This window comes from Salvelinus namaycush, chromosome 6 (genome assembly GCF_016432855.1).
Source record: "Salvelinus namaycush isolate Seneca chromosome 6, SaNama_1.0, whole genome shotgun sequence".
In the NCBI taxonomy this organism is placed as follows: Eukaryota; Metazoa; Chordata; class Actinopteri; order Salmoniformes; family Salmonidae; genus Salvelinus; species Salvelinus namaycush.
The window spans coordinates 2,925,842-2,947,304 of record NC_052312.1 but is presented as its reverse complement, the minus strand read 5'-3'; the positions used below and the strand labels follow the sequence as shown (position 1 = coordinate 2,947,304).

General features: G+C 46.2%; 2 protein-coding genes and 1 long non-coding RNA gene across 3 annotated transcripts; 1 reads left to right on the top strand and 2 right to left on the bottom strand.

The window, feature by feature from the left end:
- Positions 1 to 3,006: 3,006 nt before the first annotated feature.
- Positions 3,007 to 4,357, bottom strand: LOC120049560. The gene is made up of 2 exons (XR_005477119.1): positions 3,963 to 4,357; positions 3,007 to 3,906 (listed from the first exon to the last, which is right to left on the bottom strand). It is a non-coding gene; the product is annotated as an uncharacterized LOC120049560 (long non-coding RNA).
- Positions 4,358 to 11,093: 6,736 nt separating this feature from the next.
- Positions 11,094 to 15,274, bottom strand: paqr9 (progestin and adipoQ receptor family member 9). The gene has a single exon (XM_038995835.1). It carries the CDS (start codon positions 13,790 to 13,792, stop codon positions 12,500 to 12,502), a length of 1,293 nt encoding a protein of 430 aa, XP_038851763.1. The 5' UTR covers positions 13,793 to 15,274; the 3' UTR covers positions 11,094 to 12,499.
- Positions 14,985 to 18,360, top strand: LOC120049451 (proline-rich extensin-like protein EPR1). Its single transcript, XM_038995717.1, has 4 exons — positions 14,985 to 14,994; positions 15,926 to 16,571; positions 16,831 to 16,844; positions 16,943 to 18,360. The coding sequence occupies exons 1-4, from the start codon at positions 14,985 to 14,987 to the stop codon at positions 18,358 to 18,360; spliced, it is 2,088 nt and encodes a 695-aa protein (XP_038851645.1).
- The last annotated feature ends 3,103 nt before the right edge of the window (positions 18,361 to 21,463 follow it).

The window sequence follows — 21,463 nt, the reverse complement described above, 5'->3', positions numbered from 1 at the left end:
TAACCATTACGTACAGTGTTGAAAATCTTTTTATGTTGTCGTATTGCTATTTCGTATTTTTATACACTCAGATATACTTCTTTGTATTTGTATGTAAATTGTGATATTTCTGTGAATAAAGGATGTATATCGCAAAGGTTAGATTATTTTGTGTGTTACGTCAAAGTTTAATTTTCTTAAACTAAAACATCGGTAAACGCCTATGCCTCATCATCAGCTGCAGCACTTTCCCCATCAGGTAGCCTAGTGGTTAGAGCGTTGGGTTAGTATCTGAAAGGTTGCTGGGTCGAATCTCCCCGAGAAAGACAAGGTAAAAAAATCTGTCGTTCTGCCACTCGGAAGACACATTTCAGTTGAATACATTCAGTTGACTAAGTATCTCCCCTTTCCCCATCTGGTCTCAATGAATATGGACATACTCGGCTAAATACAAATCAATATCAATCGCCCATGCTGCACCTGGTGGTAGTTTGTGGTTAAGCAATCACATCTAATGTGGTTCAGATATGAACTCAAAATAAAAGGTACTGATTTGAACTTGCCTTTATTTTTGTTATGATTATATTAGAAAATCGAATTTTATATTTACTTTTATAATTAATATCAACTGTATATTATCAACAAGGGAAACAGCAGTGTCCTATTTTGGGATGAGTCTATTTCTTCCTATGGTCTGTATCAATCTTAAACTCTGTTCATCAGAATGATCACATATTATAAAGAGTTACATAAGAGTTACATAATGGCCTTGACAAGTCACCTGTGGTCACCTTCAGGACAAGATGTGTAGTCATGGGGACACATGGCTCAGAGACGGTTTGTGTCGCCACCTGGTGGTCTATTGAAGTATTACGCTTTCTCTCGCCTGTATTTCTATCTGCTGCTTTCAGACCATCTGCCTCTGTCTCTCTCCTTCTCCTCCTTCTCACTCTCTCACAGTGACTCACTGGCTAAGCAAGGGAAGGTGACACTGCTGAAGGGAGGGAGGGAGTGCACACAAAGAGAGCTTGAACTGCTGCCAACTCTCCTCTGTTGTACCTGTCTCTCTCTCTCTCTCCTCCATCGCTCTTCTTCGTCTGCCCATCTCCTATTTCAGTGATCTGTTGAACACTGGGAGTTACAGGGCATATAGAGAGACGGAGGGAGGGGAGAGAGAAAGAGAGGAATGGAAAGAGTCGGTGTGGGGGTGGAGAATTGTGTGTGTGTGTGTGTGTGTGTGTGTCATAACCATGTAATGGCCAGCTGCTCATGCTCCTCCACACAGCAGAAAACACTGAAACACACACGCACGCACGCACGCACGCACGCACGCACGCACGCACGCACGCACGCACGCACACAGCACTGACACAGCAGAAAACACTAAACACTGAAACACACACACGGAAGACAGCACAGCTTGGCACACTCTGTCTACAGACTAGCAGCAGCATTCAGAGCCTTTCGAAACTATTCAGACCCCTTTACTTTTCCAACATTTTTGTTACGTTACAGCCTTAAACTAAATTTGATTAAATCGTTTTTCCCCCTCATCAATCTACACACAATACCCCATTATGACAAAGAAAAACTGTTTTTATTTTTTTATTTTGCTAATTTATAAAACCTAAAAACTGAAATATCACATTTCCATAAGTATTCAGACCTTTTACTCAGTACTTTGTTGAAGCGCCTTTTGCAGCAATTACAGCCTCGAGTCTTCTTGGGTATGACGCTACAAGCTTGGCACACCTGTATTTGGGGAATTTCTCACATTCTTCTCTGCAGATCCTCTCAAGCTCTGTCAGGTTGGATTGGCAGCGTTGCTGCACAGCTATTTTCAGGTCTCTCCAGAGATGTTCGATCGGGTTCAAGTCCGGGCTCTGGCTGGGTCACTCACGGACATTCAGAGACTTGTCCCGAAGCCACTCCGGCGTTATCTTGGCTGTGTGCTTAGGGTCGTTGTCCTGTTGGAAGGTGAACCTTCACCCTGGTCTGAAGCCTTAATTGCTCTGCCTTAGGTTTTCATTAAGGATCTCTCTGTACTTTACTCTGTTCATCTTTCCCTCGATCCTGACTAGTCTCCCAGTCCCTGCCATTGAAAAACATCCCCACAGCTTGATGCTGCCACCACCATGCTTCACCTTAGAGATGGTGCCAGGTTTCCTCCAGATGAGACGCTTGACATTCAGGCCAAAGAGTTCAATCTTGGTTTCATCAGACCAGAGAATCTTGTTTCTCGTGGTCTGAGAGTCCTTTAGGTGCCTTTTGGCAAACTCTAAGCGGGCTGTCATGTGTCTTTTACTGAGGAGTGGCTTCCGTCTGGCCACTCTACCATAAAGGCCTGATTGGTGGAGTGCTGCAGAGATGGTTGTCTGTCTGGAAGTATTTCCACAGAGGAAATATATTTTCACCATCGGGTTAATGGTCACCTCCCTGACCAAAGCCCTTCTCCCTGATTGCTCAGTTTGGCCGGGTGGACAGCTCTAGGAAGAGTCTTGTTGGTTCCAAACTTCTTCCATTTAAGAATGATGGAGGCCACTGTGTTTTTGGGGACCTTCAATGATGCAGAAATGTTTTGGTACCCTTCCCCAGATCTTCTATAGACAGGTGTGTGCCTTTCCAAATCATGTCCAATCAATTGAATTTACCACAGGTGAACTCCGATCAAGTTGTAGAAACATCTCCAGATGATCCATGGAAACAGGATGCACCTTAGGTGAATGTTAAGTCTCATAGAAAAGGGTCTGAATACTTATGTAAATAAGCTATATTTCTGTTTTTTATTTTGAATACATTTGCAAAAATTTGTCATTATGGGGTATTGTGTGTAGATAGATGAGGGGGGAAAAAAACGATTTAATCCATTTTAGAATAAGTCTGTATGCACTGTACGTGTTCTCCAAACCCATTTGCAAACATTTGAATCTTGGATTATTCAAATTTATTCAAAGAAGAGCTATGCTACCTCAACACACCTGTGCTGTAACGACAAGACAGGAAATAGAGGTACACAACAACGCTGAGTACTCCTAGATAACGTGTCTACATTTTATTATTTTATATTCAGTTCATTCAATTAATTCAACTGTACATCTCAATATTAGGACTCGCTCTCTCTACACACAATAATATTATTGCACAAAAGACAGAAAAATTACCCTTTTCAAATTAAAAATGATTATAATTAGGATGAAATCAATGTGATCTGCTAATCGTCATTAATATATATATTTATACTATTTAAAATGCATATATCAGAATCAGCCTTTAGCCCTGAAAGCCATACTGTACGTCAGGGGTTGGCAACTAGATTCAGCCACAAGACAAGTTTTGTGGTCCGGGGGCCAGAACATAATTCTAATCATTTGTACACTGCAAGCTCAAAAAGAGATTGTATTTTCAAATACAATCATTTCAAACCTTGATTATACCGAGGCACCATTACATATGTCTCTTTATTTATTCGTGGGAATACTTGGGAACAAATTTACTAAATTATGCAAAAAAAATTGGGCTGAATTTCTGGTGATTTTACAGTCTTTTTCGACCGGTTTTGGCCCGCGGGCCCGTCTGTTGCCGACTCCTGGTATAGGTAAAGTAGCCTTGTTTGTACAGTCTTACATCCACAGTGGCTTTGCATTACATCTGATAACTTTATGTCTGGTATCTCCTGCCTACACAGACAGGATAAAGAGCCTAATGTTGTGTCAGCGTTTCCATTCACAGTGCAGCAGAACTATTGAAATGTTACATTTAAGTTATGGAAAGATTATTTCCTCAACGTTTGTAATAATGCATAATTCTTCCAAGTCTGGCAGATAGCCGACCTACAAAGAGCTGTGTAGGGCTTTGAAGGTCGACTTCCTGTAAGCAAGTGTTGCCTAAACGTTGCAGAATGTTACAGTGCTACAATGTTACGTCAACCTTTACATTACAGCAATGTTACGCCAACCTTTACATTACAGCAATGTTACGCCAACCTTTACATTACAGCAATGTTACGCCAACCTTTACATTACAGCAATGTTACGCCAACCTTTACATTACAGCAATGTTACGCCAACCTTTACATTACAGCAATGTTACGCCAACCTTTACATTACAGCAATGTTACGCCAACCTTTACATTACAGCAATGTTATGTTGAGATGTAGCTTTTTTTGTGGACCATAAGAAGCAAAAGAACCTTCCTTAAAAAAAAGTCTGGTTCTCAAAAAGCTACCTCTCACAAGCTTGTGCAATTCAGTGCATCGAGACACATGTAAATACATGTAGTATGTCTGTGTGTGTGTTAGTGTGTGTGTGTGTTAGTGTGTGTTAGTGTGTGTTAGAGTGTGTGTGTGTGTGTTAGAGTGTGTGTTAGAGTGTATTAGAGTGGGTGTGTGTGTGTTAGAGTGTGTCTGTGTGTATTAGAGTGGGTGTGTGTGTGTTAGAGTGTGTCTGTGTGTATTAGAGTGTGGGTGTGTGGGTCTGTGTCCTCACAGTCTGTTCTATGAGTTGTTGTTTAATCAGTGTTTAAAGGTCGTTCTGCTGTTTGCTGACTAACAGGAGATGCAAGGGAGTTCTATGTGATCATGGCTCTGTATAATAATACTGTGAGTTGCCGTGAATTCCTGTTGGACTTTGGGACTGTGAAGAGACCCCTGGTGCCATGTCTTGTGGGGTATGTACGGGTGTCTGAAGAGACCCCTGGTGGCATGTCTTGTGGGGTATGTACGGGTGTCTGAGCTGAATGTTATTTGATGATGCAGACAATCTGCAATTTTCATCACAGTAATTTTTTCTCTCATAAAAACTGGAAGAAAAGTAGCTAATCTCTCGTCAATCCTCAACCAGGAAAGTTGATGTTAGTTGATGTTGTTGACGTTTGTTGTATATGGGCCTTTAAAGGTGCTCCGTTTTGAGCTGCAGCTTTGCTAGGTCTTTCTTTGATACACTTGACCACATTAGCGGACGGTTATCAAGATCGGACAAGATCTGAGCCTGAACAACTAGTACAGTTGATCTTTGTGTCAAAAACGTAGAACATGTTTTTTTATAACAGACACGCCCCCTCCCCATCTTCACAACAACTCTGTCAATATGACTTGACCATGATAATTGACCATCCGATGTTATTATACATAGGAGTTTAGCTTCCTCAACTGGCTCAATGGGGAAAAGGGGGGATACCTAGTCAGTTGTCCAACTGAATGTATTAAAATGAAATGTGTCTTCCGCATTTTACCCAACCCCTCTGAATCAGAGAGGTGAGGGGGGGCTGCCTTAATCAACATCCACGTCTTCCACACCCTTTATGTACAACTCCAGTTTAGGTTTAGGTCTTAGAGAATGTTTTGAACCAAACACAATGCTTTTAGTTTTATATATATTAAAAACCCGTTCGTTATTAATCACCCATTCTGATTCTAACTGTAACTAGAATGTCAGTGAGCTCACTGGCTTTGGGTGCTGACATGTACAGTGTGGAATCATCCGCATTAGTCATTCTAGCTTTGTGTAAGACCAGTGGCAAATCATTTGTAATAACAGAGAAGAGTAACGGCCCAAGTCAACTGTCCTGAGGGACACCGCACTGTACATATCTGATGTTAGAGAAGCTTCCATTGAAGAACACTCTCTGGGTTCTATTGGATAAATAACATTCCAACCCAATCCAACGGCAGGTGATGTAAAGCCATAGCAAGTGAGTTTCTTCAATAACATCAAAGGCTGCAATGAAATCTAACAATTCAGCTCCAACTATTATCTTACTATCCATGTATTTTAGCCAATCATCAGTCATCTGAGACAGTGCAGTACAAGTTGAGTGCCCTTCTCTATATGCATGCTGAATGTCAGGAGTTAACTTGTTCTCTGAAAAATGGCATTGTATTTGGTCAAACACATATTTCTCCATCAGTTTACTAAGAACAGGCAACAAACTGATTGGGCGGCTGTTAGAGCCAGCAAAGGGTGCTTTACTATTTTTAGGCAGTGGAATTTGTTTAACTTCCTTCAACACCTGTGGACACACCCTCCTTTAGGCTTTGGTTAAAGATATAGCAAATAGAGGTGGTAATACAGTCTGCTACCATTCTCAATAGTTTCCCATCTAGGTTGTCTCTACCTGTAGGCTTATCATTATTGATAGATAACAATCATTTTTCCACCTCTCCAGCACTAACTTGACCAAATTCAAAACAGCAATCCTTCTTTTTCATTATTAGATATTTTATATAACAATATGATGGTTCACTTGTTCAATGTGGTAATTTCACTTCTGAGTTTTTCCACTTTACTAGTGAAATAGTAATTGAAATGATTGGCTATTATCGAAAGGTTTTGTTATAAATTATCCATAAACTTCAATGATCGATGGAGATGAATTTGGGTTTTCTACCCATGATATCATTTAAGGTGCTCCAAAGCCTTTTCCATTGTGTTTTAAGTCATTTATCTTGGTTTGGTAATAAAAAAGAAATCATATTTTTGTTAAGTTTAGTCACAAAATGTCTCAAGTTACAGAATGTCAACCAATCAGCTGAGCAACCTGACTTGTATGTCAACCAATCAGCTGAGCAACCTGACTTGTATGTTAACCAATCAGCTGAGCAACCTGACTTGTATGTCAACCAATCAGCTGAGCAACCTGACTTGTATGTCAACCAATCAGCTGAGCAACCTGACTTGTATGTCAACCAATCAGCTGAGCAACCGGACTTGTATGTCAACCAATCAGCTGAGCAACCTGACTTGTATGTCAACCAATCAGCTGAGCAACCTGACTTGTATCTCACGTCTTTTGTATCGTGTCTTTGAACCAAAGAATTATTAAATTCATCATCAATCCAGGGGCCCTAACAGTTCTTACAGGTATATTATTAACAGGTGCTGGTCAACAACTGGCAGGAATATTTCTACAAATACTTCCAGTGCAGCATCTGGATTTTATACATCTTCATCAGAAGAGTCCTGGGAAAACATGTTGTATGATCTCTTATAAATTAGTTTAGGCCTAACCTTTTTTGGCACTTTGACTTCCTCATTATTGCCACAATGTCACGGTCACTACAGCCAATGGGAACTGATGTTGTTTTGGTGCAAAGCTCTGTAGCGTTAGTGACGACATGATCAATACAAGTGGATGTCACAGATCCAACAATATTGGTATGACAGGCATTAGTCACAGTTGAGAGGACAGCTAGATGATAACCAGTCAATGTTCAGGTCCCCCAGAAAGTAGACCTCTCTATCAAGCATCGTACACATATTAATCCAAATCCTGACTGACTTAGTGGCCTAATATAATATGTTAAAGCCTAGATACTATACAGGTGTCTGTTTGAGTCAACAAAGCAGTTGACTAAAGTGGGCTAAAGCTGCACTTCATCTCTAAGACAGGACTGGCCTGGTCCACTGTCACTGTGCAAATAAACTCAGGGCATGGGAGAGGGCAGAACCAAAAGAGTCAAAGATTTACCCATAAATAGAGTTATCCATAGAGATTGGGATTGGAAATTTGGAGCTAAAATGGAGGATAGTTTGCAAAACTCTGTTATGTATATCTACGGCTTGCCCTGATAGAAATTAATCAGATCAGACTCCTACATTTTAAACATTTTAAACACAAGACATGCTTTCTCTTTCTTTTCTCAATAACTGACGGCATAATTCTTCAAACGAAGACAGAACTAAAAACAGATAGCAGTAGAATCCATAACCAAGAAGAGACAGACAGCAGTAGAATCTATAACCAGGAAGAGACAGACAGCAGTAGAATCTATAACCAGGAAGAGACAGACAGCAGTAGAATCTATAACCAGGAAGAGACAGACAGCAGTAGAATCTATAACCAGGAAGAGACAGACAGCAGTAGAATCTATAACCAGGAAGAGACAGACAGCAGTAGAATCTATAACCAGGAAGAGACAGACAGCAGTAGAATCTATAACCAGGAAGAGACAGACAGCAGTAGAATCTATAACCAGGAAGAGACAGACAGCAGTAGAATCTATAACCAGGAAGAGACAGACAGCAGTAGAATCTATAACCAGGAAGAGACAGACAGCAGTAGAATCTATAACCAGGAAGAGACAGACAGCAGTAGAATCCATAACCAGGAAGAGACAGACAGCAGTAGAATCTATAACCAAGAAGAGACAGACAGCAGTAGAATCTATAACCAGGAAGAGACAGACAGCAGTAGAATCTATAACCAGGAAGAGACAGACAGCAGTAGAATCTATAACCAGGAAGAGACAGACAGCAGTAGAATCCATAACCAAGAAGAGACAGACAGCAGTAGAATCCATAACCAAGAAGAGACAGACAGCAGTAGAATCCATAACCAAGAAGAGACAGACAGCAGTAGAATCTATAACCAGGAAGAGACAGACAGCAGTAGAATCTATAACCAGGAAGAGACAGACAGCAGTAGAATCTATAACCAGGAAGAGACAGACAGCAGTAGAATCTATAACCAGGAAGAGACAGACAGCAGTAGAATCTATAACCAGGAAGAGACAGACAGCAGTAGAATCTATAACCAGGAAGAGACAGACAGCAGTAGAATCCATAACCAAGAAGAGACAGACAGCAGTAGAATCTATAACCAGGAAGAGACAGACAGCAGTAGAATCTATAACCAGGAAGAGACAGACAGCAGTAGAATCTATAACCAGGAAGAGACAGACAGCAGTAGAATCTATAACCAGGAAGAGACAGACAGCAGTAGAATCTATAACCAGGAAGAGACAGACAGCAGTAGAATCTATAACCAGGAAGAGACAGACAGCAGTAGAATCTATAACCAGGAAGAGACAGACAGCAGTAGAATCCATAACCAAGAAGAGACAGACAGCAGTAGAATCTATAACCAGGAAGAGACAGACAGCAGTAGAATCTATAACCAGGAAGAGACAGACAGCAGTAGAATCTATAACCAGGAAGAGACAGACAGCAGTAGAATCTATAACCAGGAAGAGACAGACAGCAGTAGAATCTATAACCAGGAAGAGACAGACAGCAGTAGAATCTATAACCAGGAAGAGACAGACAGCAGTAGAATCCATAACCAAGAAGAGACAGACAGCAGTAGAATCCATAACCAGGAAGAGACAGACAGCAGTAGAATCTATAACCAGGAAGAGACAGACAGCAGTAGAATCTATAACCAGGAAGAGACAGACAGCAGTAGAATCTATAACCAGGAAGAGACAGACAGCAGTAGAATCTATAACCAGGAAGAGACAGACAGCAGTAGAATCCATAACCAGGAAGAGACAGACAGCAGTAGAATCTATAACCAGGAAGAGACAGACAGCAGTAGAATCTATAACCAGGAAGAGACAGACAGCAGTAGAATCCATAACCAGGAAGAGACAGACAGCAGTAGAATCCATAACCAAGAAGAGACAGACAGCAGTAGAATCCATAACCAGGAAGAGACAGACAGCAGTAGAATCTATAACCAAGAAGAGACAGACAGCAGTAGAATCTATAACCAGGAAGAGACAGACAGCAGTAGAATCCATAACCAAGAAGAGACAGACAGCACTAGAATCCATAACCAAGAAGAGACAGACAGCAGTAGAATCTATAACCAGGAAGAGACAGACAGCAGTAGAATCTATAACCAGGAAGAGACAGACAGCAGTAGAATCTATAACCAGGAAGAGACAGACAGCAGTAGAATCTATAACCAGGAAGAGACAGACAGCAGTAGAATCTATAACCAGGAAGAGACAGACAGCAGTAGAATCTATAACCAGGAAGAGACAGACAGCAGTAGAATCCATAACCAAGAAGAGACAGACAGCAGTAGAATCTATAACCAGGAAGAGAGAGGAGAGCAGAGATATGGGGGAGGAGACATGAGAATGTCCAGAGCATAGCAATTATAACATCATTGTTTATGCTAGCTAATCTACTGTATGTCTAAAATAGAAGCATGTCTTGTTGTCTCTCTTACATTCCCAGGAAATTAACATTCAGAAGGAGTATTTAAACGTGCTACTGCTAATTATCTACATAAGAGGAGACTATTTAATGCAAATATTTGCATGATTGGTTGAGAGACAAATAAACAATCATCCTTCAGGGGTCTCATTGGTCAACAACTTCCTCAAAGTAACCTGATTGGTTGAATGCAAATCTAACCAGAGTGTTTCTTTCTGGTGGTCTCATCCAATCGTCCACATTGTCAACATTCAGGTCATGTTACCCTGCTCAGACATTGCATGCATCAACCAATGGTTGCATGCCACGTCATCGATTGTGCCGTCAGGCCCCAGATTGCTATAACACATGATAAGGTAAAATACCTATCAAGGCGTTGTAAGATCTGGCATGCGTCAGCAATGTCTGAGCAGGCTAACACATCATCAATGATCTGCTGATAAGAGTTTATACCACAGGGGGCTGCTGAGGGGGGGACGGCTCATAATAAAGTCCGGAACGGAGCAAATGGAACGGCATCAAACACCTGGAAACCATGTGTTTGATGTTGCTGATATGATTCCACTGATTCCACTCCAGTCATTACCACGAGCCTGTCCTCCCCAATTAAGGTGCCGCCAACCTCCTGTGGTCTATACAATGTATCCTCACTACGGCTTCAGATGTATAGATATTACCGCAGGTAAAAAAGAAAGTTCCATCACTGGCTGTTTCAGGCCCGTGTTTCTTTACCATAAATAAAGTACGGCAACTTTTTCAGTGCAATCAGTGTACAGTACATGCAGCTATAGTATGAAGTTGACCATTGATATTGATAGCAATACAAAAAATCTGTGGTCTAGTACGTTAGATCAACAATTCGTCGTCAGAAACATTTTTGAAATATTCTGTACGTAAAAGTCCTTTTGAAGATGTGGCTTCAGAAAGTGCATATGAAGTTGGGCTCCACCCCTCAGAGTGCAATAATGCAAGACTGAGTGAGGTCTTGGTCTATTTCTGTTGTCGGAAAAGCTACCCCACTTCCTGTTTTTTTTTATTTAACCTTTATTAAACTAGGCAAGTCAGTTAAGAACAAATTCTTATTTTACAATGACGGCCTACCCCGGTCAAACCCTCCCCTAACCCGGACGAAGCTGGGCCAATTTGGCTCCGCCCTATGGGAATCCCGATCACGGCCGGTTGTGATACAGCCCGGGATCGAACCAGGGTCTCTAGTGACGCCGCTAGCACTGAGCTGCAGTGCCTTAGACCGCTGCGCCACTCGGGAGCAAAGTCGACTTGTGAGAAAGCGCTCGGAAATTAAACTGTGTGTGGCATGACAGCGAGTTTTGAGAAGGTATCAAGAAAGTATGAAGAGAGATATTTAGTATAACATGAAGGAAAATGAAATTGCGAGTGTGTGAGATATATATATATATATATAGAGAGAGAGAGAGAATTTGAGAGTGAGATAAATAGAGAGAGAGAGTGAGTGAGATAAAGAGAGAGAGAGAGAAAGATATGAAGAGGTATTATCAGTTAGAGATGGTAGGGGAAGTGGAGGAAGGTTGAAGGAGACTAATCGAGTGAGAGAGAGAGAGAGAGAGAGATATGAAGAGGTATTATCAGTCAGAGATGGTAGGGGAAGTGGAGGAAGGTTGAAGGAGACTAATCGAGTGAGAGATAAAGAGAGAGAGAGATAAAGAGAGAGAAAGATAAAGAGAGAGAGAGAGAGAGATATGAAGAGGTATTATCAGTCAGAGACGGTAGGGGAAGTGGAGGAAGGTTGAAGGAGACTAATCGAGGAAGCGTTAAAAGACAGCATGGCAGCAAACGCTTCGTTAAATCTCACTGTGACATTTAAAGGGCATTGTTAACATGTTGATCCTATGTATCTTAGTCCTCAGAGGGTAACAACACCTTTCCAATGTCCTCTACCTTAAAACCCCCTTAAGGAATAGAATTATCATCTTGTTCTAGAACAGAATGTGAGTCCTGGAACCCCGGGGGACATGACTGAACCCCGGGGGACATGACTGAACCCCAGGGGGACATGGCTGAACCCCGGGGGACATGACTGAACCCCGGGGGAAATAACTGAACGCCAGGGGAAATAACTGAATCCCAGGGGACATGACTGAACCCCGGGGGACATGACTGAATCCCGGGGGACATGACTGAACCGCCAAGGTGTTCCAACCCCACAAAATACTGTTCCTAATCCAGTGGACCAAATTGCACCCCCATGGTGAACTTTAAAAACAAAAACCCTTGAATATTAGCTGACCGCCACTTACCCTTTCAAAGGTAAAGTTACCCACATAGTCCAAGGAAAAGGGGGAAACCACTGGGTGAAGGTAAAGACAAAGTAGGCTACAGAACTAGTGAATGTTACAGAGTGACTACAAATGAAAACAATACATGAAAACAACATGCTACTTTTTTTTATATTACGTGAGTGGTAACCTCTTGAACCTCCATAAACGATATGTGCTGCATTGTTCAAGTGATGAAATACATGAAGTCAATAAATCTACTAAATGACTGGCCTTCATCTTGAAATTAAAGTCAGAGGTCTTCATCAAATCAGACCCCAATATCAGTGACACTTCAGATGTCTTTTAGTGAGGAACTCTTTCTCCAACTGGTCTCCCTGGGGTTTGTAGATGCTGTTGGCGCACCAGGAGAACCAGGCGATGATGGAGGCGATGGAGGCCTGGAGGACCAGCATCACCCCGTAGGTGGAGGCTAAGGTGGGGCCGGGGAGGTGTGGAGGGGTGGCTGGGGGGACCACCAGGACTGGGTGAAGGAGTATAGCCCTCACCTCCCCATTGATCATATGAAGTTCATCGAGGATGGACAGGAAGGTGCAGACGTGGAACCACTGGTGACTATGACCCCAGATATCAAACCTACCGGGTGACAGTCGCTCAGGGATCTTGCTAATGTTGAACAGGGCTGACACCACCAGCCAGAAGCAGTGTCGACAGAAGAACTGAGCCATGGAGGCGGAGGAGGAGAAGGAGGAGGAGGTTGGGAGGTAGGGGGAGGAGTGGAGGAGGCGGTAGAAGATGGGCGTGGAGGCCACGAGGAAGGGTAGGAGGAAGACTAGGGTACGTATGATATAGCGGTAGGTCCTCCAGCGCTGGCGGGTGTTGCAGCAGGCCAAGACACAGATGATGGCCACCAGGCAGGAGCTGGGGATGTATAAAGTCTCGAAAAACACGCTGAACTCTGGCATGGCCGAGGACAACGATGATGACGATGACGAAGAAGTGTCCTGGTGGGTGTTGTTGTGTCTCCCAATCCCCAATTCCAGGATCCCCGCCCTGGGGTGGATATAGTAGTAGTAGGCCAAAGAAGACCCGACGGTGTAAGCACTGATGGTTCCATAATCTACGAAAAAGCACACCTCCCTTATGACCAGAGACATGGAGTTGAGGAGATGAGCCATACTGCTAGCCATCAACAGGCACAACACCCCCGTGAAGTAGTTCCACAGCGGGTAGAAGAAAGGGTCGCCGGTGGGCGGAGCGCCCTCCAAACCGAACGGCTCCAGGAAGTAGAAGGCAAAGATGAAGACTGGCAGGAAATGGGTCCAGAAGTTGCCGGTCTCATTGGTGGGCCGGAAGGCCGAGAGCAGGCATTGGGCGAGGCTATAGTTGGGGAAGCGGTAACCGGACAGGATGAAGCTCTCCGTGATGCGGGCTGGGACATCCGCGTGCCGCAGCAGGGGTGGCAGCAATTGGCCGCAATTCAAGAACATGATTGGATGAGGAGAAGGACGGACTGTTTGATGATTGGTTGGCTCCAATAAATCTCTGTTGAGGGGTTGAACACGCTCTACTTGCTCTGTCCTTAAAAGCACTTGTTCTTTTGTCGTCATTGCCATAAAAATGCCCTCAGATCCTCTTGGCTGGCTTTTATTGATCTAGCTGTCAATCACAGCATGGTCCTCTTGATCATTGACAGACAGCATCTGATGTCATAATCCCCGATGATTTCCTGTCAATTCCTTTCTCCCTTTTTCATTGTCAAAAATTCCCTTCTCATGCAAACCTTTGATCTCAATAACAGTATCAAAACCAAATGCAAGTTTCATAAAGTGTAATCCTTATAGCACCATTAATGAAAATGGTTTTCATGAGCATGAAATTCCCTGAGTCAGTAGAATTATTCTTCCGCATGTAAAAAAAAAAAAAAAGACAGGTGTTATACAGGAAATTCCCTTAATCCAGTGCTTCAGAGGGAAACGCTCATGATAATTGTCTCCTCTCAGTTGTTTCTTGACCCCCAGGTAAGTCCAAAAGATTTAGACACATCCAGCAATCAAGACCTTGATATAGGCTATCATTGCCTAATACACATTTACGCAGCCTTTATAATAACCCATCGTTTCCGTTATTCAATGGCAAACTGAGTGACAGGTACTTCACGTCCTTCAAGGTTCAATGGAGTTGAACGTCAATTGTTGTCTGTCAAAGCCAAAAGACAGGTACCCGTACTCGAAATGTCATCCCTCCGAAACTAAGTAATGTGGGTCATGCTGGGGTAGGCGGGGCTATCAGAGGAACTTCGCACGGTTGAGCGCACTATTTATTATTCACGGTCTTTAGTCCAGAATTCTCGTCCCGGTTTAATTCATCAAAGTCGCCGATTGGTGCCAAATAAATCCCCCGGAGAATGTAGAGAGAAACAGGATGTTGCAGTAACTCTAGCCCTTGAAACAAGGTCACTCACGTCCGTTCAAATATTCAGGTTTGTCTTACCTAATGGGAAAATAGTTCACACATGAATGGAGCCGTGTTCGTGTAAATTCGTGTTCATCTATTCTGCCATTTGTTTTTGTTTTCCAGTATGAAGATATTCCGTTATTACCCAATTATTTTCAAGTAGCTGCGACGCCGGCCGGAAAGCTTTTCCATTCCGTGAGCCGGTACTGACAGCTTGTAAATTCTGTAGGTCATGTGACTATCTCAACGAATACTTTTTTTTACTTTCCCGTTCGTCCTTCGCAGTCCTTGATAAAGACGGACAGAGCGAGAGAAAACAGGGGGTTGTTACAGAGTATAGCTAGCGTCAACATGCGTAGCGGTAGGCTGCTAAAAAGGCTACCTTCCCCTTCCGTTACTCAAGACGGTCCGGTTGTTGTGATGTTTGTTTCTCCGTGGTTGTAGACTCAGAACAGTCTGTGCCGCTATCTGTTTAGAATGCGCCGTACAACCTGCTTAGATAATGCATTGTGCTGGTGCCGGTTGGAGGTGAATAGCCTCTCTCTCTCTCTCCCTTTCTCTGCGCTACACAGTTGTTCAGTGACACGCACTAGGCTACATCAGCAGGCAGCCGACAACAAAAAGCGTTTGCATGTTTTTTTTAACTATAAATAAAAGCTCTGACGTCATTCAAATGAAATAGACTCCTTTCCAGTACACGACACCATGACGTCACTCACCGTTGCGCGCGCGACTCTTGGCTGCAGTCAGAAAGCCATCACCATCTGCGCACATTCAACAAAGCCTACATTTACGTTTTTATTACTTCTAAACAAAATATATTTTGGGGATTCTCATACCTTACAATGATGTTTTGATTCTTGCTTGAACAGTCGCTATGATTATATTTTGTTGTGATCTTTGCAAAATAACTATTTTGCATGCAGCAGTTGTTAGCTAGAATGCTAACGCTCATTGACATAGGCTGTAGCCAAAGAGGAATTTTACTGGTTGAAGTGAAGTGTTTTTTTTAGCCCCACACTGTAAACAGCGAAAAACCAGAATGCATTGCAACAATATAATCCAGAAAACACTATTGGAGAAAAATCGAATGAAAAGTTCTCACTAACCTCATCAAAGTAATTCAATTAGACATTACATGGTTTCCACTTATAAGTAATTCTCTAATGGGACAAGACAAGTGAGTGACCACTTGGAGCTAATGCAACTCCATAGCCCCCTACCCACCTCCACTAGCTGAGGACCCCACTGTGACATCATCAACTCCATAGCCCCCTACCCATCTCCACTAGCTGAGGACTCCATAGCCCCCTACCCATCTCCACTAGCTGAGGACCCCATAGCCCCCTACCCATCTCCACTAGCTGAGGACTCCATAGCCCCCTACCCATCTCCACTAGCTGAGGACTCCATAGCCCCCTACCCATCTCCACTAGCTGAGGACCCCATAGCCCCCTACCCATCTCCACTAGCTGAGGACCCCATAGCCCCCTACCCATCTCCACTAGCTGAGGACTCCATAGCCCCCTACCCATCTCCACTAGCTGAGGACTCCATAGCCCCCTACCCATCTCCACTAGCTGAGGACCCCATAGCCCCCTACCCATCTCCACTAGCTGAGGACCCCATAGCCCCCTACCCATCTCCACTAGCTGAGGACCCCATAGCCCCCTACCCATCTCCACTAGCTGAGGACTCCATAGCCCCCTACCCATCTCCACTAGATGAGGACCCCATAGCCCTCTACCCATCTCCACTAGCTGAGGACTCCATAGCCCCCTACCCATCTCCACTAGCTGAGGACCCCATAGCCCCCTACCCATCTCCACTAGCTGAGGACTCCATAGCCCCCTACCCATCTCCACTAGCTGAGGACCCCATAGCCCCCTACCCATCTCCACTAGCTGAGGACTCCATAGCCCCTACCCATCTCCACTAGCTGAGGACCCCATAGCCCCCTACCCATCTCCACTAGCTGAGGACCCCACTGTGACATCATCAACTCCATAGCTCCCTACCCACCTCCACTAGCTGAGGACCCCACTGTGACATCATCAACTCCATAGCCCCATACCCACCTCCACTAGCTGAGGACCCCACTGTGACATCATCAACTCCATAGCCCCATACCCACCTCCACTAGCTGAGGACCCCACTGACATCATCAACTCCATAGCCCCCTACCCACCTCCACTAGCTTAGGACCCCACTGTAACATCATCAACTCCATAGCCCCCTACCCACCTCCACTAGCTGAGGACCCCACTGTGACATCATCAACTCCATAGCCCCCTACCCACCTCCACTAGCTGAGGACTCCATAGCCCCCTACCCATCTCCACTAGCTGAGGACCCCATAGCCCCCTACCCATCTCCACTAGCTGAGGACCCCATAGCCCCCTACCCATCTCCACTAGCTGAGGACTCCATAGCCCCCTACCCATCTCCACTAGCTGAGGACCCCATAGCCCCCTACCCATCTCCACTAGCTGAGGACTCCATAGCCCCATACCCACCTCCACTAGCTGAGGACTCCATAGCCCCCTACCCATCTCCACTAGCTGAGGACCCCATAGCCCCCTACCCATCTCCACTAGCTGAGTACTCCATAGCCCCCTACCCATCTCCACTAGCTGAGGACTCCATAGCCCCCTACCCATCTCCACTAGCTGAGGACTCCATAGCCCCCTACCCATCTCCACTAGCTGAGGACTCCATAGCCCCCTACCCATCTCCACTAGCTGAGGACTCCATAGCCCCCTACCCATCTCCACTACCTGAGGACCCCATAGCCCCCTACCCATCTCCACTAGCTGAGGACCCCATAGCCCCCTACCCACCTCCACTAGCTGAGGACCCCATAGCCCCCTACCCACCTCCACTAGCTGAGGACCCCATAGCCCCCTACCCACCTCCACTAGCTGAGGACCCCATAGCCCCCTACCCACCTCCACTAGCTGAGGACCCCATAGCCCCCTACCCACCTCCACTAGCTGAGGACCCCATAGCCCCCTACCCATCTCCACTAGCTGAGGACTCCATAGCCCCCTACCCATCTCCACTAGCTGAGGACTCCATAGCCCCCTACCCATCTCCACTAGCTGAGGACCCCATAGCCCCCTACCCATCTCCACTAGCTGAGGACCCCATAGCCCCCTACCCATCTCCACTAGCTGAGGACTCCATAGCCCCCTACCCATCTCCACTAGCTGAGTACTCCATAGCCCCCTACCCATCTCCACTAGCTGAGGACTCCATAGCCCCATACCCATCTCCACTAGCTGAGGACTCCATAGCCCCCTACCCATCTCCACTAGCTGAGGACTCCATAGCCCCCTACCCATCTCCACTAGATGAGGACCCCATAGCCCCCTACCCATCTCCACTAGCTGAGGACTCCATAGCCCCCTACCCATCTCCACTAGCTGAGGACCCCATAGCCCCCTACCCATCTCCACTAGCTGAGGACCCCATAGCCCCCTACCCATCTCCACTAGCTGAGGACTCCATAGCCCCCTATCCATCTCCACTAGATGAGGACCCCATAGCCCCCTACCCATCTCCACTAGCTGAGGACCCCATAGCCCCCTACCCATCTCCACTAGCTGAGGACTCCATAGCCCCCTACCCACCTCCACTAGCTGAGGACCCCATAGCCCCCTACCCATCTCCACTAGCTGAGGACTCCATAGCCCCTACCCATCTCCACTACCTGAGGACCCCATAGCCCCCTACCCATCTCCACTAGATGAGGACCCCATAGCCCCCTACCCATCTCCACTAGCTGAGGACCCCATAGCCCCCTACCCACCTCCACTAGCTGAGGACCCCATAGCCCCCTACCCATCTCCACTAGCTGAGGACCCCATAGCCCCCTACCCATCTCCACTAGCTGAGGACTCCATAGCCCCCTACCCATCTCCACTAGCTGAGGACTCCATAGCCCCTACCCATCTCCACTAGCTGAGGACTCCATAGCCCCCTACCCATCTCCACTAGCTGAGGACCCCATAGCCCCCTACCCATCTCCACTAGCTGAGGACCCCATAGCCCCCTACCCATCTCCACTAGCTGAGGACCCCATAGCCCCCTACCCATCTCCACTAGCTGAGGACCCCATAGCCCCCTACCCACCTCCACTAGCTGAGGACCCCATAGCCCCCTACCCATCTCCACTAGCTGAGGACCCCATAGCCCCCTACCCATCTCCACTAGCTGAGGACTCCATAGCCCCCTACCCATCTCCACTAGCTGAGGACTCCATAGCCCCCTACCCATCTCCACTAGCTGAGGATCCCATAGCCCCCTACCCATCTCCACTAGCTGAGGACTCCATAGCCCCCTACCCATCTCCACTAGCTGAGGACTCCATAGCCCCCTACCCATCTCCACTAGCTGAGGACTCCATAGCCCCCTACCCATCTCCACTAGCTGAGGACTCCATAGCCCCCTACCCATCTCCACTAGCTGAGGACTCCATAGCCCCCTACCCATCTCCACTAGCTGAGGACTCCATAGCCCCCTACCCATCTCCACTAGCTGAGGACTCCATAGCCCCCTACCCATCTCCACTACCTGAGGACCCCATAGCCCCCTACCCATCTCCACTAGCTGAGGACTCCATAGTCCCCTACCCACCCATCCCCCCCCCCCCCCGTATGTCGGACAGTGTGCCATATAAATAAATATAATAATGGTCAATCCTCCTGATCATTTCAAAGTGGCAGCCAGCCATGTGGACGATTTAGTTTCTTTGTTTTCAGCGCAGTTCAGAAGGTGCTGTGACATTTCCCGTTATCACATATAGCCTACACAACAGCCTCTGTCTGAGGTTAACTTGGATAGAACTGGGAGGAACTAAACAAACTGAACTAGAATCATTTGGAGGTACACAAGAGGCCATTGATTTACAATGATTTAGAGTTAATTAACTGATCAGGAATCAGTTGTCCCCAAAGTTCTGTTGGGGGATGATGGGATGGGCCAAGCAGTTATGGATAGGGAGGGAGAATATGGGTGGATAGGGAGGGAGCATATGGGTGGATAGGGAGGGAGCATATGGGTGGATAGGGAGGGAGCATATGGGTGGATAGGGAGGGAGCATATGGGTGGATAGGGAGGGAGCATATGGGTAGATAGGGAGGGAGCATATGGGTGGATAGGGAGGGAGCATATGGGTGGATAGGGAGGGAGCATATGGGTGGATAGGGAGGGAGCATATGGGTGGATAGGGAGGGGGCATATGGGTGGATAGGGAGGGAGCATATGGGTGGATAGGGAGGGAGCATATGGGTGGATAGGGAGGGAGCATATGGGTGGATAGGGAGGGGGCATATGGGTGGATAGGGAGGGAGCATATGGGTGGATAGGGAGGGAGCATATGGGTGGATAGGGAGGGGGCATATGGGTGGAAAGGGAGGGGGCATATGGGTGGATAGGGAGGGGGCATATGGGTGGAAAGGGAGGGGGCATATGGGTGGAAAGGGAGGGGGCATATGGGTGGATAGGGAGGGGGCATATGGGTGGAAAGGGAGGGGGCATATGGGTGGAAAGGGAGGGGGCATATGGGTGGATAGGGAGGGGGCATATGGGTGGATAGGGAGGGGGCATATGGGTGGATAGGGAGGGGGCATATGGGTGGATAGGGAGGGGGCATATGGGTGGATAGGGAGGGAGCATATGGGTGGATAGGGAGGGGGCATATGGGTGGATAGGGAGGGGGCATATGGGTGGAAAGGGAGGGGGCATATGGGTGGATAGGGAGGGGGCATATGGGTGGATAGGGAGTGGGCATATGGGTGGATAGGGAGGGAGCATATGGGTGGATAGGGAGGGGGCATATGGGTGGATAGGGAGGGGGCATATGGGTGGATAGGGAGGGAGCATATGGGTGGATAGGGAGGGGGCATATGGGTGGATAGGGAGGGGGCATATGGGTGGATAGGGAGGGAGCATATGGGTGGATAGGGAGGGAGCATATGGGTGGATAGGGAGGGGGCATATGGGTGGATAGGGAGGGAGCATATGGGTGGATAGGGAGGGGGCATATGGGTGGATAGGGAGGGGGCATATGGGTGGATAGGGAGGGAGCATATGGGTGGATAGGGAGGGGGCATATGGGTGGATAGGGAGGGGGCATATGGGTGGATAGGGAGGGAGCATATGGGTGGATAGGGAGGGAGCATATGGGTGGATAGGGAGGGGGCATATGGGTTTGGCCTGTCATTTTTGTGTTTTGTTACTGTATCATTTACATTCTGTATTTGTTTTTAAGAGTATTGTACGCTTAGGATCTCTCTCTCTCTCTCTCTCTCTCTCTCTCTCTCTCTCTCTCTCTCTCTCTCTCTCTCTCTCTCTGCAGTACATAAGGTCCTAAGTACAGGGGAATGAACGGGTCTTGGTTGTTACATGTAATGTATCTCTTCTCTCTCTCTCTCTCTCTCTCTCTCTCTCTCTCTCTCTCTCTCTCTCTCTCCCTCCCTGTCTCTCTCTCCCTCCCTGTCTCTCTCTCCCTCTCTCTCTCTCTCTCTGCAGTACATAAGGTCCTAAGTACAGGGGAATGAACGGGTCTTGGTTGTTACATGTAATGTATCTCTTCTCTCTCTTCCTCCCCTCTAATATCTCTGTCTGTACAAGATAAAGAATGTCACAGCCACACAAACTCTAGCCTACATAATAAGTCATCTTACCAGTCACGTGGTTAACAGTAGACTACACTATCTTATAGAAGGAAATGGACCCTTAGGGCATTGATTTGCGGAGGATTAAAACATCAAATATAAACTATTGAGAATGTGTAACCCACAAACAAACTGGCACGGCAATCACTG